At 35.8% G+C, this 17,834-nt stretch overlaps 1 protein-coding gene across 1 annotated transcript in view; it reads left to right on the forward strand.

Annotated features, from left to right (window-relative positions):
* The window catches only part of RANBP17 (RAN binding protein 17), a 349,537-nt gene that overhangs the window by 31,391 nt on the left and 300,312 nt on the right, over positions 1-17,834 (forward strand). Inside the window, exons 4-5 of the mRNA XM_036752901.1 lie at positions 2,496-2,662; positions 15,443-15,508. Of these exons, the coding sequence (XP_036608796.1) occupies positions 2,496-2,662; positions 15,443-15,508 (233 nt within the window). The remainder of the gene's footprint in view (positions 1-2,495; positions 2,663-15,442; positions 15,509-17,834) is intronic.

Below are 17,834 nucleotides of genomic sequence, written 5' to 3' on the forward strand. Positions count from 1 at the left end.
CTAGCACATAGTAGCCTATATTGAATATTTATTTAATTAAAATTGATCACTTTATTTTTAGTTTTGAAAAATATATTAATACTTTGTTTTGACTGTATAGAAACTTGCTAACAGATACCCAAGCAGACTCTACCTATAAGATATACTTTTTAATGATATTTATGTAAAACTGTGTAATAACATGATTATAACTCATAGTGTATGTCACTTTACACTTTTGTCATTTACTAATTGTTAACAGACTGCACATGTGCTTTAACTTTGATAGTATGGTGCCAACATCATCCATTGTATTTAATCTGAATTTGTCGTCTCTTAGTTTCGACTTTATTTACATTGTAGTCATTGTGTATATCGGTCTTTTGACTTTGCTTTCACATTCAGCACCATTTCAAACATCTGGAACTGGATGTCCAGTAGACACTTTGAACTCAGTATGTCCAAAGCAGAGCTAATTATCTTTCCACCTGAACTCTTCCCTTCTCCTAACTTTCCAATTATGATCAAGAGCAACACCATCCTCCCAATTCCTAAATATCTAAATATCTAAATCTAAATATCATCCTTGACTCTTTACTTTCTCACCCCCATTTCCAATCTGTTGTCAGAATTTTTCGATTTCACCTTTGCAGTATCTCTCAAATATTCCCCTTTCTCTCTTCTGACACTGCTACCACTCTGGTGTAGGTTCTCATTATTTCATTCCTGGACTATTGCAGTGGGTCTGTCTGCCTCAGGTCTCTCCCCACTCTAATCCAGCCTCCATTCAGCCACAAGAGTGATTTTTCTAAGGCTTAGGTCTATGTCTCCCTCCTACTCAAAAAACTCCAATATCTCCCTACTACCTCTAGGATCAAATACAAAATCCTCTGTTTAGTGTTCAATGCTCTGTATAACCTAGTCCCTTCCTCCACCCTCCACTCCTGCCCTAACCCCTCTACCTTTCCAATCTTACACCCTACTCCCTGCCACATACTCTTTGATCCAGTGACACTGTTCCTCTTTGCTGTTCCAGGAACAAGGCATTCCGATATTGCTTGGCTCCAGTCATTTTCTCTGGCTGTCCCCTATGCCTGGAATGCTCTCCCTCCTTATCTCTGGCTGACTGGCTTCCCTGACTTTTTTCAAGGTCCAACTTAAATCTCATCTCCTACAGGAAGCTTTTCCTAACCCCTTTTAATTCTAGTACCTTCCTTCTTTTAATTATTTCCTATTTTTCTCGTATATTGCTTGTTTGTACCTATTTATATGTTGTCTCCCCATTAGATTGAGAGGTCCTTGAGAGCAGGGACTGTCTTTTGCCTCTGGTTGTATCCTTAGCACTTAGCACAGTGCTTGGCACATTGTAGGTGCTTAATAAATATTTATTTACTGACTGATTCTTGATCTCATCCCCTTCTGATTCTCTCACAGATACTCCCTATAATCCTCACTCACATTTCATTTTCTTCCTGTCTACTAGCTCTTTCCTTGCTGTTTACCAGCATTCCTGTATCTCCTCATCCTTAACAAACTTTCATTTGATCCCTATAGTTAATTGTCCTATACCTCTCCTCCCCTTCTTAACTAAGTCCCTTGAGAAATCTACCTACACTAGCTACTTTTACTTCTTCTCTCACTATTTTCTAAACCCTCTGCTATATGGCTTCAGACCTCATAATTCAATTGAAACTACTCTCTCCAAAGTTACCATTGAAAGAGAATTCCAGGAATGTGGGATAGCTATTGAAAATGCTCAGTCAGGAGACTCCCAACATTTGTCATTTTTTTTTTGTCAACTTTGCTAGTCTGGGTTATCAGATGGGACCTCAGAATCCCTCCTTTCTCAAGGAGTTTGGCACATAGCTCACTGTTTCCTTTTCCCCTCAGCTCCTACCCTTTATAGTAGAGGCATCTCTGTAGATGTTAAAGTTCCCTAGTACTTTTAGTTAAAAGTACTAGAGGACTTTAGTATCTACATAGAGGTTCCCTCAAATTCCCTAAACTTCTAATTCCTCAGCTTCCTTAAGTCCCACGACTCTTAAGTCTCTTTTAGTTCTACCAGGTCACTCAAAGATGTTAAACACTAGATCTTACCATTGCCCACAAGTTTCCCACTTCCATAATTAGAAACTATACTGTTCCGCTGACCATAACTCCCTATATTTCTACCTTTCTTTACTTGAATCATTCCAGTGATGCACTGCCTGCTAAGCATTCTTTCAGGTAGCAATTTTAAACCCTCTGAACTAGTAAAATAATTTTAGGATATCAAATCAAAACCTAAATGGTAAATAAAATAGATTTTGCTTTGTATTTAGGAAAATTACTTAGCCTTTCATTATGTCTGTCCATTGAAATAGAAGATGGTTGCACATGCAATGCCTGAAGGAAAAAAATAGTAATTTTTCAGTGGAAAAACTTGTCGTGAGATACTCAGTTTTGGTGATAACATGATTGCTGAAATATATGGTGCTGAAAAATCCTAATAATGATGAAGAATATTTTCTTTACAGGGAATTACATTCTGAACTACATAGCATCCCAACCCAAATTGGCTCCCTTTGTCATTCAAGCTCTTGTTCAAGTCATTGCTAAAATCACCAAGTTAGGATGGTTTGAGGTTCAGAAAGATGAATTTGTTTTCAGAGACATTATTGCTGATGTAAAAAAGTTTCTACAGGTAAGAACTCATTCTTCATATACATTTGGGAAATAAATGGTTTTTCTTTTTATTGAGTGTTGTTGACTAATGCAACACATACTATTATGTGTTGTTTTGTTATTATGTACAGCTATGTACTGTTGATTCTACTGGGTTAATAATGATCATTTCTTGCAGTGTTTTTATTTTCTATAGTAGTAAACTTGGGTTTTCAACTTTACAAACCAGAGAAGAGTATATAAAAACTAACAATTTTAATATTCAGTATAACTTAAAATATTTATTTATATTAAATATAAATTTAAAATGTAGGTGATGATCTTTTAAATATAAATGTAAAATGTAGATGATAATATCTAATGGGGGAACTATGTTCTGAGGATGACTAATGATAATGTCATATGATCATAGATTTAGAGCTGAAAGGGATCTCAGAGGCCAGCTAGTCTGATACCTTTACTTTACAGATGAGGAAACTGAGGCCTGGAGAAGTTAAGTCACTTGCCAAAGGTTATACAGGTGGTATCAGAGGTAGATTTGAAATACAGCTCCTATAATTTCATAGCTAGTGTTCTTGTTACTGTATCCATTGATACCTTTAAAAAGACAAAAAACCTTGAAAAGTTTTTTTTTGAAGTAGGCCAAACTACTTCCCATTTTTACATAGCCTTAAGCCCAATTGTTGGTCATCTGATACACCTTATTGGTAAATGTACTATATAAAGAATTTTTTACTTGAGCCAGGAAACCTGACTTAGATTCTTTTTCTGAGAGGATTCTGGGATGATGACAAAATAGGACAGCAAATACTGGCTCTCCAAAATTCTCCCACAAACAAGATAAAGTATTGCCTCAGAGTGACCTTTGAGCAGCAGAAATAATTAAAAGTCAGGGTAAAGCAGTTGTCTTCCCAGAACAATCTGAGGATCTTAAGAAAGACCTGGCTTTCAGGGATGGAGGTTTGGCTGATTGAAGGGCAAACACCTCCAGGCAGACTCCAGTGAATTATCAAACAACAAGTCCTGGTGGCAGCTGAGTCAGGCAGCAGTCTTGGCTTCTAGAACTTTCACCTCAAAGCAATGTGTATGGGGTGGGAGCGGTTAGACAACTGAGTAGGGGAAGATTGAAGGACCCTTCACTGTGGCAGGATGTCAGGCCCAGTTGTGCTGACCAGATTTGGTCCAAGGGACCACTGTGGGCAAAGATGAACAAGCACGTGCTAGTTGAGTGTTGTAGCAGAGGGGTATGGATGCTGCTACCTGCGAGCTCTTGCAGGAGAGCAGAGTCCCTGGTTCCCATTCTAGGGCAAAGGGGTGAGCTGAAGTTTGCAGCCACTAGAGGGACCACAGGGAGCAAGAGCCTTTGCAGTGAGTGACAGCATGGCTAGGGGCAGTGGCTTGGGGTGGAGAAGAATGTCTGAGGTTGGACCTCCAAACAGAGCTCAGAAAACAACAGTACAAAGAACCCGTTAGAAAAACAAGTAACCTAGAGAATTGATTGGAGAGAGACAATATAAGAATTGTTGGACTACCTGAAAGTTTTGATAAAAAAAGAGTCTAGATACAATATTACAAGAAATTATTAAGGAAAATTGCCCTGAAGTTCTAGAGTAAGAGAGCAAAATAGAAATAGAAAAAAATCCATTGATCACTATTTGCAAGAGATTCTAAGATGAAAACTCACAGGAACATCATAGCCAAGTTTTGAAGCTCTCAGTTTAAGGAGAAAATACTACAAGCAACAAGAGAAAAAAATAATTTAAATACTATGGTGCTATTGTTAGGATTACACAAGATGTAGCAGCTTCTACATTAAAAGACCAAAGGGCTCAGAACATTGTATTTTGAAGAGCAAAGGAGCTTAGTTTGCAAGTAAGAATAACTTACCTGGCAAAGCTGAATATCATCCTGAATGAAAAAAAAAAGGATATTTAATGAATTGAAAGACTTTCAGATATTTGTGATAAAAAGACCAGAATTCAGTGGAAAATTTGCCATCTAGGAGAAACATAAGGTAAACATTAATTATAAGGGACTCAATAAGGTCAAATTGTTTACTACTTATATGAGAAAATATTATCTGAACTCTTAAGAATGTCAAAATTACTTGGGGAGTTTGAAAGTACATACGAAGATAGAAGGCTTCTCATTGGAACTGGGTTAAAAAAGGACTAACATATACATCTGGAAGCATATAAAAGTCTTCTAAATTTATAAATAATTAGGAGGGTGAGAGGATAGGATAAGGGAGGGACTTTTAGAAGGGGTGTGTAGATCAAGAAGTAGGAAGGTGGCAGGGAGAAGATATGGGAGGGATTCTTAGAGGGGCAGTAGTTTAAGGAATAGGAGGGTAAGGGGAGAAGATATGGGAGGGTTTTTTTTTACAAGCATTCTTTTAATTAGATTTTTTTATCTTTCGTTTACAACACTCAGTTCCACAAGTTTTTGAATTCCAAATTTTCTTCCCCTTCCTCCCCTCCCCCTGTCCCCCAAGGTGGTATGGGATCCAATATGTGTTCTAAATATACCTTCTCATTAAACTTATTTACACAATAGTCAGGTTGTAAAGAAGAATTATGACCAATTATCATGAGAAAGAAGAAACAAAACAAAAAAAGAGGGGGAAAAAAGAAGAGAGCAAATAGTTTGCCTCAGTCTGCATTCAGACTCCATAGTTCTTTCTCTGGATGTAGATAGCTCTTTCCGTCAGGGGTCCTTTGAAACTATCTTTGAACCTTGTATTGCCAAGAAGAGCCAAGTCTATCAAAGTTAGTCATCACCGAAGCAATATGTCTGTGGTTGTGTACAGTGTTCTCCTGGTTCTGCTCCCCTCACTCAGCATCATATCATGCAGGTCTTTGCAGGCTATTATGAAGTCTGTATCTTCCCCATTTCTTATAGCACAATAGTATTCCATTACATTCGTATACCACAATTTGTTTAGTCATTCCTCAATTGATGGACATCCCCTTGATTTCCAATTCTTTGTTACCACAAAAAGAGCTGCTATAAATATTTTTGTACATACAGGTCCCTTTCCCACTTGTGTGATCTCTTTGGGATACAACCCTAGAAGTGGTATTGCTGGGTCAAAGGGTATGAACATTTTTATAGCCCTTTGGGCATAGTTCCAAATTGCCCTCCAGAATGGGTGGATAACTTCACAACTCCACCAGCAATGTAACAGTGTTCCAATTTTCCCACATCCTCTCCAGCATTTATCATTTTCCTGTTTTGTCATTTTAGCCAATCTGACAGGAGAGATGTGGTACCTAAGAGTTGGTTTGATTTGCATTTCTCTAATCAATAGTGATTTAGAGCATTTTTTCATATGCCTATAGATATCTTTAATTTCTTCCCCTGAAAACTACCTGTTCATATCTTTTGACCATTTCTCAATTGGGGAATGCTTATATTCCTATAAATTTGGTTCAGTTCCCTGTATATTTTGAATTTGAGGCCTTTATCAGAGACACTGGTTGTAAAGATTTTTCTCCCAGTTTTCTGCTTTCCTCCTAATCTTTGTTGCCTTGGCTTTGTTTATATAAAAACTTTTCAGTTTAACATAATCAAAATTCTCCATTTTGCATTTTGTAATGCATTCTATCTCTTGTTGGGTCATGAATTCTTCCCCTTCCCATAAATCTGATAAGTAAACTATTCCTTGCTCTGGGAGGGTTTTTTTAAAAGGGTGTGGATTAAAAGTAGTAGTTTAAAGTAAATCAGACTTGTGAGAAAAGATAGGGAAAAAGAGAGAGTGAAAAGGATAATGTTAAGGAAAAAATAGAATGGAAGGAAATGTACAACTAAGGATTGTAACTTTGAATGTGAATGGAATGAACTCAACCATAAAACAAAAGCAAGTTGCAGAATAGATTAAAAATAAGAATCCAACAATATGTTGTTTATAAGAAATACATTTTAAAATGAGAAATACACACAGAGTTAAAATAAAGGGCTGGAGTAAAATTTATTATGTTTCAGCTGAGGTTAAAAAAAAAGCAGGGTATGATCTCAGAAAAAGGTAAAGCTAAAATAGATTTAATTTAAAGAGATAAACAGGGAAACTACATTATGATAAAAGGGACCATAAAAGTGAAGCAATATCAATACTAAACCTATATGCAACAAATGCTATAGCATCTAAATTTTTGAAGGAAAAATAGAAGGTGAATAGAATCTTAGATAAGGTAGGTATATAGATATCTGGAGAGAATTGAATGGGAATAGAAAGAAATTCACCTATTTTCTCAGCAGTATATGATACTTTTACAAAAATTAACCATATATTAGGGCATAAAAACTATATAGTTAAAAGCAGAAAGGCAGAAATATTAAATGCATCCTTTTTAGATCACAGTGCAGTAAAAAGTATATTCAATAATATAGATTAAAAACTAATTGGAGACTAAATACCTTAATCTTTTTTAATATTTAATTTATTTTTAGTTTTCAATACTCACTTCCATAGGTTTTAAATTTCCACCCCATCCCTCCCCTCTCCCTTTCCAAGATGGCATGCATTCCAATATAAATAATAAAATAACTTAAGAATGAGAGGGTTAGAGAACATATAAACAATAATTTCGTTAAAGAAAATGGCAATAATGAGACAACATATCAAAACTTGTGGGATGCAGCAGAGGAAAATTTATATCTCTAAATGCTTATTATATTAATAAAATAGAGAAAGAGCAAACCAATGAATTGAGTAAGCAATTAAGAAAAGTAGAAAAAGAACAAGCTAAAATTCCCCAGTTAAACACCAAATTGGAAATCTTAAAAATTGATGATGAGATTAATAAAATTGAATATAAGAAAACCATGGAATTAATAAATAAAAGTAGGAGTTGGTTTTATGAAAAAAACCCAATAAATAGATTAATCATTGGTCGATATGATTTAAAAGAGAGAGAAGGAAACCAAATCACTAATATTAAAAATAAAAAGGTGGATATACCACTAATGAAGATGAAATCAAAGTAATTATAAGGAGTTATTTTCCCCAGTCACATGCCAATAAATTTAACAATTTAAGTGAAACGGAAGATTGTTTACAAAAATATAAACCATCTTGATTAATAGAAGATGAACTAGAATATCTAAATAAACCTATTTTAGAAAGAGAAATTGAACAGGACATAAATGAGCTTCGTAAGAAAAAAACATCATGACTAGATGGATTTACAAGTGAATTTTTTCAAATATTTAAAGATCAACTAGTTCCAATATTAAATAAATTATTTGGAATAATAGGTGAAGAAGGATTCCTACCAAACTCACTTTTTGAAACAAATATGTACTGACACCTAAACCAGGAAGAGCAAAAAAGAGAAAGAAAATTCTAGACCAATTTTATTAATTAATATAGGTACAAAAATCCTAAATAAAATACTAGCCAGGAGACTATAACAATATATTACAAAGATTATACATTGTGTCCAAGTGAGATTTATACCAGGAATGCAGGGATGGTTTAACATAAGGAAAACTATTAACATAATTGATTATATTAATAACAAAAGTAACAAAAATCATATGATTATATCAACAGATATATATATATAGAAAAAGTTTTTGATAAAATACAACACTCATTCCTATTAAAAACCCTTGAAAGTGTGGGTATAAATGGATTTTTCCTTAAATGAAAAGAACCATCTACCTGAAACCATTAGCACACATTATTTGTTATGGAGACAAGCTAGAAGCCTTCCAAATAAGATCAGGAGTGAAACAAGCATGCCCATTATCACCAGTATTATTCAGTATTGTATTAGAAATGCTAGCATTAGCAGTAAGAGAAGAAAAAGAAATTAAAGGAATTAAAAAGGTTCAATGAGGTAATAAAACTATATCTTTTTGCAGATGATATGATGATATACTTGGAAAATCTTAAAGATTCAATTAAAAAGCTAGTGAAAACAATTAACAATTTTAGTAAAGTAGCAGGATATAAAATAAACCCATATAAGTCATCTGCATTTCCATATATCACCAGCAAAACGCTGCAAGAAGAAATAGTAAGAGAAAACCCATTTAAAAAAGCTGTAGAATATAAAATACCTGAGAGTATACCTACCAAAACAAATCCAGGAATTGTATGAACATAATTATAAAATACTTTGTATACAAATAAAGTCAGATTTAAATAATTGGAGAATATTAATTGTTCATGGGTGGGCAGAGCCAATACAATAAAAGTGACAGTTTTACCTAAACAAAAAGTTATTTTACTAAGCTAGAAAAAATAATAACAAAATTCATTTGGAAGAGCAAAAGGTCAAGAATATCAAAGGAATTAATAAAAAAAATGTAAAGAAAGGAGATTTAGCAATACCAGATCTACAATGATACAATAAGGCAGTAATTATCAAAATTATTGGGTACTGCCTAAGAAATAGAAAGGTAGATCAGTGGAACAGAGTAGACATATAATACACAGTAGCAAATTATTATATGATAACATTGTGTTTAATAAATGTAAAGATTTAAGCTTTTGGGATAAGAATTTATTATTTGGTTAAAAAAAATTGTTGGGAGATCTAGAAAACAGTCTGTCAGAAATTGGGCATAGACAAATATCTTATATCATTTACCAAGATGAGGTCAAAATGGATACATGATCTAGATATAAAGGGAGATCACGTAAGAAAATCAGAAGAATTTGGAACACATTACCTATCAAAATTATAAATAGGGAACAACTGATGAATAAATAGAAATAGAGAGCATCATGAGATGTAAAATGGATAATTTGGATTACATTAAATTAATAAGAGTTTGTACAAAGAAAAACAATGGAGCCAAGATTAGAAGAAAAACAGGAAATCGGGAGTAATTTTTTATAGATAGCTTCTCGGATAAAGGTCTCATATTTCAAATATATAAAGAACTTCATCAAATTTGTAAGAATACAAAGGTATGGCCAGGTCCCTCCAAAAACCCATAAGAAATGGCTCTGAACAAATTCTAGAACTGCAGAACCCACAAAATAGCAGAGGGAAGCAGGGATCCAGTCCAGGACAGCCTGGATGGTTGCTGGGTGAGGTCTATCGCACACGGAGCTGGGAGCAGAAGGGGAGCAGAGGGGAGGGGAGCCCCGTGTGGGTGTCAGGACCAACCAGACCAGGAGCCGGGCGGAACAGGCCCTAACTCACTGAATCAGTGAGCTGTGGCAGTTACCAGACTTCTCAACCCACAAACACCAAAGACAATAGAGAAGGTTAGTGGGAAAAGCTGCAGGGGACAGAGTGAAAAGAGTTGGAGGTTCGGGCACTACCCCGGGGATAGTGGGGATGGTGCAGCTACAGAACTACAGCTGCAGTTGCGTCCAGCCCCAGGCCCACCTGGTGGGAGGAATTAAGTGGCAGATCAGAGCAGGAGTGCAGAGCCTGCTTAAGATCTGAGTCAGGTCCAGGTTGGTGGTTCTTGGGGAAGGAGGAGTGCTGGTGTGGTAGAGCTGGCTGTGTAGAAATAGCTCTGAAAACAACGGTGCATCCCCTCAAGCCTGGAACAAAGTACTCTTTATTCTAAAAGCAGTCATACCCCAACGAAAAACGCAAGGGCCAAGTAAGTTGGCTGGGAACATGGCCAGGCAGCGAAAACACACCCAGCTTCGGTCTCAAACTTTGGAATCTTTCTTTGGTGACAAAAAACAAAACATACAGCCAGAAGAAGTCAACAAAGTCAAAGAGCCTACATCAAAAGCCTCCAAGGAAAACATGAACTGGTCTCAGGACATGGAAGAGCTCAAAAAGGATCTGGAAAAGCCAGTTAGAGAAGTAGAGGAAAAATTGGAAAGAGGAATGAGAGTGATGCGAGAAAACCATGAAAAACAAGTCAATGACTTGCTAAAGGAGAACCAAAAAAATACTGAAAAAAATGTTGAAGAAAACAACACTTTAAAAAATAGACTAATTCAAATGGCAAAAGAGCTCCAAAAAGCCAATGACGAGAATAATGCCTTGAAAGGCAGAATTAGCCAAATGGAAAAGGAGGTCCAAAAGACCTCTGAAGAAAATACTACCTTAAAAATGAGATTGGAGCAAGTGGAAGCTAGTGACTTGATGAGAAATCAAGATATTATAAAACAAACAAAGGAATGAAAAAATGGAAGAGAATGTGAAATATCTCATTGGAAAAACCACTGACCTGGAAAATAGATCCAGGAGAGAGAATTTAAAAATTATTGCACTACCTGAAAGCCATGATCAAAAAAGGAGCCTACATATCATCTTTGAAGAAATTATCAAGGAGAACTGCCCTGATATTCTAGAGCCACAGGGCAAAATAGAAATTGAAAGAATCCATCGATTGCCTCCTCAAATAGATCCCAAAAAGAAATCTCCTAGGAATATTGTCGCCAAATTCCAGAGCTCCCAGATCAAGGAGAAAATACTGCAAGCAGCCAGAAAGAAACAATTTGAATATTGTGGAAACCCAATCAGAATAATCCAAGATCTTGCAGCTTCTACGTTAAGAGATTGAAGGGCTTGGAACACGATATTCCGGAGGTCAATGGAGTTAGGATTAAAACCTAGAATCACCTACCTAGCAAAACTGAGTATCATGCTCCAAGGGAAAATATGGATTTTCAATAAAATAGAGGACTTTCAAGCTTTCTCAGTGAAAAGACCAGAGCTGAATAGAAAATTTGACTTTCAAACACAAGAATCAAGAGAAGCATGAAAAGGTAATCAAGAAAAAGAACAAGAAAAAGAAATTGCAAGGGACTTACTAAAGTTGAACTGTTTTGTTTACATTCCTACATGGAAAGATGACATGTATGATTCATGAGACCTCAGTATTAGGGTAGCCGAAGGGAATATGCATATATATATATATATGTATATATATATATAAGTGAATGTGTATGTATGTATATATCTATGTGTGTGTATGTATATACATATACATATACATATATATATACATATATATATATATATTTATATGTATATATATGTATATAAAGAGGGAGAGAGAGAGGGAGAGAGAGAGAGAGAGAGAGAGAGAGCCGACACAGGGTGAGTTGAAGATGAAGGGAAGATATCTAAAAGAAATAAAATCAAATTAAGGGATGAGAGAGGAACATATTGAGAGAGGGAGATAGGGAGAGAGAGAATGGGGTGGATTATCTCGCATAAAGGTGGCAAGAGGAAGCAGTTCTGTGGGAGGAGGGGAGAGGGCAGGTGAGGGGGGAATGAGTGAATCTTGCTCTCATCAGATTTGGCCTGAGGAGGGAATACCATACATACCCAATTGGGAATCTTACCCCACAGGAAAGAAGAGGGAAGAAGATAAAAAGGGGGGGATGATGGAGGGGAGGGCAGATGGGGGTGGAGGTAATCAAAAACAAACACTTTGGAAAGGGGACAGGGTCAAGGGAGAAAATTCAATAAAGGGGGATAGGTTAGGAAGGAGCAAAACATAGTCTTTCACAACATGAGTGTTGTGGAAGGGTTTTACATAATAATATGCATGTGGCATATGTTGAATTGCTTGCCTTCTTAGGGAGGGTGGAGGGATGGGAAGGGGGGAGAGAATTTGGAACTCAAAGTTTTAAAAACAGACGTTCAAAGACAAAAAAAAAGTTTATGCTTGCAACTAGGAAATAAGATATGCAGGCAATGGGGTGCAGAAATTTATCTTGCCCTACAAGAGAAGAAGGGAAAAGGGGATGGGAGGGGAGTGGAGTGACAGAAGGGAGGGCTGACTGGGGAATGGGACAACTGGAATATATGCTATCTTGGACTGGGCGGGAGGGTAGAAATGGGGAGAAAATTTGTAATTCAAACTCTTGTGAAAATCAATGCTGAAAACTAAATATATTAAATAAATTAAATAAAAAAAAAAGAATACAAAAGCATTCCCCACTTGATAAATGGTGCAAAGGATATGAACAGGCAGTTTTTTTTTTAATGAAGAAATCAAAACCTATACATAGTCATGTGAAAAAATGCTCTACATCACTATTGATTAAAGAAATGCAAATTAAAACAACTTTGGGATATTGTCTTACTCCTTTCAGATTGGCTAAAATGATAAAAGGGGAAAGCAACAAATGTTGGAGGGGATGTGGAAAAATTGGGACAGTAATTCACTATTGGTGGAATTATACACTGATCCAAGAATTTTGGAGAGCAATCTGGAATTATGCCCCAAAAGTTATAAAACTGTGTCTGCCCTTTGACCCAGAAATGCTACTATTAGGTTTCCCAAGGTGATTAGGAAAAAAGAAAAAGAACTTATATATTCTAGATTATTTATGTCATCTCTCTTTGTGGTGGCAAAGAACTGAAAATTAAGGGGATGCCTGTCAGTTGGGGAATGGCTAAACAAGTTGTGGTATATGATTGTGATGGAATACTACTGTGCTGTAAGAAATGATGAGCTGGTTGATTTTAGAAAAATATGGAAATACTTACAATACAATGAAGAGTGAAATGAACAGAATCAGGAGAATGTTGTACATAGTAATAGCAATAATGTTCTAAGAATAACTTTAAACAACTAAATCATTTTGAGTATTATAAGTACTCACATCAACTACAAAGACCTATGAAGGAAGATGCTATCCACATCCACAGAAAGAACTGATAAATAGAAGTATGTATAGTACGGTTTTATGTATGTATGCATATTTGTGTCTAAGGTAGCCTTCTCTAGGGTGAAGTGGAGAGGAAGGGAGAAAAAAAATCAAAAGTACACAACAGAGAACAAAAGAAAACATAGAAGGAAACAGAAAAACAGGGTAGCTTTGAAAATGTTGTAAAGTGTTTTTCATAGTTTTTCAAAAAAAGTAAACTGAAATGGAAATTTGTGGTTTTATATTGAATTCTCTTTTTTTGTTGTGCTGTGTATGTAGAAATGTTCTCTTTTTTTGGTCTTTTTGTATCTAAGTTCAAAATAAATTTTTAAAAATTCTTTTTCTGTCAAACCTGTCTGACCCTGAGCAATTGATCAGATACTTTTCAAGGCCTGGGTTTCCTTATTTTAAAAATATAATTAGACCACATGACCTCTGGGTTCCCTCCCAGCTCTCCAAGCCTGGAATCTTAGGAATTCTAGTTCTTATTTTGGTTATCATTTCATCAAGATGAGTATTATGACACCAAAGGCAGAATTACATTTTTGTTAGGGAAGGATGAGCTTTGACATTTATAGCTTGACTAGATAAATAGGTTCTCATTGACATTGTTTATCTAAAATTACAAAAAATTCCAGAAGGCTGTTCCCAGATATACAAAAGCAACCAGTGGAGTTTTTCTCCTTTAAATGACAAAGGTATTTCCTTTTTTCAAAGAGAATGTAAAAAATACGTTACCATTTGCCAACATTTCAGAGAATGTAGACTCAGAGCTGGAAGGCTCTCTAGAGATCATCTTATCCACTCCTTTATTTTATATATAGGGAAACTAAGGCCTATTTGTCTAGTTCACTTTTTAGCAGCTAGGAGGAGTGCACATTGACTGAATTGCCAATCACAATTTTTCTGAATAGTGACTCTTTCAACTTGAGGAGTCTCTGGTGCATGCTCCAGGATAGCTTTCAGTACTTATGACAGCCAGGAGAACTCCTTCATGTGCCTTCTCTTCAGCCAGTAGCCCCATCCTGTCAACAGTATCACAGAATGGTCATTAAGCTCCCACCTTCTCAATGAATGACATAGCACTGTCCTGGGTAGTATCAGTCAGAGGATTAGATTCAGTTGAAGTTGTGCTTTACTCTTTGGTTGCCTATGGTGGATATTATTTGCTTTCTTATGTCAAGAATTGTTTGAGGATTAATTTAAGCAGCAAAAATCCCAGGACTGTGCATTGTTTCTTTTGCCCAAAGGTAATTTATATTGTCAATGCAGAATGACTAGTAAAGCCTGTGAATTCTCTGAAAAGTATATTATCAGTGTTAGCAGTGATTTTTATGCTTTTGCTATAATTGAATTTTATATTTGTTATATACATGCTTTTACTATGAATTTGAAGTGGGTAGCTTGTGTTAATGATGTGCATTTTAAAAAATTTTGATTTGGAGGAAGTTGTCATGGTTACATTGAAAGCTGATTAAATTAAACATGTTATGGAAGCAGTTAAACTATGTACTTTTTCATAGCTATGTAGTTACCCTAGTGTATATGGAAATTTAGATGCCTTGATTATAGGTATATTATAAATAAATGTACATGAGCTAATAATACTGAAGAAGCTTAAGTGATCATACAGAATTAGATCCAGGAACTTAATTTCATTTACCAAACTATTAATTATTTATTGGACACAGCTCTCTTAGTAGCCTCCAAATATATTTACATAGCTAAAGGGAATTTTTTTTTTCTTATTCACAGTCTTGTATAAAACATTAAACTTGGTTCTAATTTATTTTAAAGTTCAATTTGGTATGGGTCCTGAGTACCATAAATATATGTAGATTATCCTTATGCCTTTGTTTAACAGCTTTTCCCTTACCAATCCATATGCTGTCAAAATAGAATCATAAACTATAGAGCTGCAAAGAGCTAATATTACCTTAGGTTCAGGGAAACAAAGTCCCCTTCAGCTAGATTCAGGTGGAGACAGAAGTAGACCTCAGGGGAGAATGGATCTGAATTGTCTGGTGCTGGCTCTGGGAAATCCATAAGAGTGAATTTCCTACATTGTGATCACAAACCTGTATTTCTAGGTGGGTTGTACAATGCTAAGTATAACTTTTATTTGTTAACATGGCCTGGTTTTACACATTTGTGAATCAGCTTTTCATCTCTACCTGTACTGAGATCTGTAATTTATTTTCTTCCAAGGGTACCGTGGACCATTATGTAATAGGGGTGATAATCCTTTCTGAATTGACTCAAGAAATGAATCTGGTAAGCTTTTTCCTTTTAAGGGAACTATAAGATTATTATCATAGTTATATTCCTTTGTTGACTTTATTTGTGGCTAATGTTTTCCATCCCTCTTTGTCAGGATAGTTTTAGTGAACAGAAAACTACAGAGTATTCATGTCACATTCTTTGTTTATTTAATGAGTGATGTAATTAGAGATTGGAACTGTTTCAATATTATTGAAAACACCAACAACAGTATGTGGTACTATCCAGAACATAGAATTAGACATGGTCAGTGCCCCATGGGCATCCTATTATCTTCTTTGTATATAATAATACAGTAACCATAATAAGAAAATTAAATGCTCAAGAGAAGCAAACCACCATGTTGCTTATTCTTTTACAAATAAAAGGGAAAAAGGTTTTGGTGAATTGATTCTCAACAATGCCCACCCAGCAGGGTTGATCAAAGCACAGGCCACTTGGAATAGTGCCACGCACAGGCAGGGTTGTCCACCCTGCAGTGGGGATTTTTAGATGCAGTGCTTCGCACAGCAGCTGAGCATACAGTCACCTGCTCCTGCTCACTTCTGCTGTTACATTGGTTATACCATGAACAAAAGCAAGAGTCGGGTTTCATAGAAAATAGTCTTGTAACAAAAGGGAACGTAGCAATGTGACATAGGAATGATTGGGCTCCTAAAGAGAATGTTGCCTGGGGCCATTTCTGTGGTCCAGAAGTCTCTTTGTAGTGGAATACACAGCCTGTGTGCCTGGAACCACAACCAAGTTACTTTGCTATATTTTTTATTTAGACTGACCTAGCCATTAGAAAAATTATCCCACATTTGTAAAAAGATTTGCAAAAATTAGTAGTGGTCATTCTGGTTTTAAGACAAATACTGTGTTCTATCCTGAAGATGACCTTGTTTTCCAGGTGGGGAAATTGACCCCCAGAAAGCTGATGCTTGTCTAGCCCTCTTGCCCAGGGCCACACAGCTGCCACAGTTTTTCTGAGTGTTTTAAAAGACCTGCCTTCTTGTTTCTGTTTCCTATTCCTTTATCTGGCACAGCAAGATCAAATAGGTCCTTAAAACATAAGGCAGGTAGCAGAGTTTAGTGACTGGTTGTTGTTGTTGTTGTTGATGGTGACCATGATACTTCAGTAATTCAGTTCATTTCAAAGCACTCTCCACACAACCACCTTATGAGGGATATAGTAAAAATATTTTTTCCCATTTCACAGATGAGGAAATAGTGAAGGACACAGTGCGAATAGGAAGCAGTGAAGGTAAATGACCCACCTAGGGTCAGAGAGTAGTAGAGAAGAGGCTCAAACATAGGTTTTCTGGCTGTATGTATAATGTTCCTTCTATCATGTTTCATCTCATAGTGGTAAAATCTCTGACTGGGTATTCAGGTTTCTGTGGTGCTATCACTAAGCAAGTAGTCTTTTACCATATTATACTATGTATTTTCTCTCCAAATAAATCAGTTTATAGGAAATGGGTTGTTAATAGAAGTGGTTTCCATGAATAAGCCATCATCTTTCAAAAAGGGATGCATTTGAATCAATTTTGCAAATTCAGTAATATAACCTCTTTGAGGCATTTTCTGCTCATACCAAATTTAGAACTTCATTGTTATCAACAAACATTCATTGAGCATCTGCTAGGTCTATTCTGTAAAACTTGAGAAAAACTGAGAAGTCCTCTCGTAATTACTGAGCAGCTAGGTGGCTCAGTGGATAGAGCTTCAGAGGCAGGAAGACCTGAGTTCAAATTTGTCTGCAGACACTTACTAGCTGTGTGACCATAGGCAAGTCATGTAACCTGTTTGCCTCAGTTTCCTCCACTGAAAAAGAGGGATAATAATAGCACCTAAAGGTTATTGTGAGGATCAAATGAGATAACATTTTTTAAGTGCTTAGTACAATGCGTGGCAGTATGTAGGCCAATATTATTATTATTATGTCCAACCTCCTCATTTTACAGATGAAAAGATGAATTAGTCCACGAAATGGTATGGAGCTTTCTCAGTAGAACCAGGACTACTATTTGGGCCTTTTGACTCCCAATCCAGTGCATTAACAACATTTAACCTTGCTTATGCCAGTTTCAAATTTCTAAATTTAGACTCACCATTCTTCCTCACAAGTCCTTACAAAACTATAAATATACCTAAGAAATTGCTCAGATTTCATTTTTCTTCTCTATTTTGTATGAACTTCTTTTATAATCACACTCACTATGCTTATTGTGTCCTTAAGACAATAAAAGTATGTTGGTTGTTTTTAATCTGTCACACCACTTTGGTTTATTCACTTAGACATTCTTTTTTTTTTCAAGCTAAATGCAAAGGATTT

This window comes from Trichosurus vulpecula, chromosome 3 (assembly GCF_011100635.1).
Source record: "Trichosurus vulpecula isolate mTriVul1 chromosome 3, mTriVul1.pri, whole genome shotgun sequence".
Lineage (NCBI taxonomy): Eukaryota > Metazoa > Chordata > Mammalia > Diprotodontia > Phalangeridae > Trichosurus > Trichosurus vulpecula.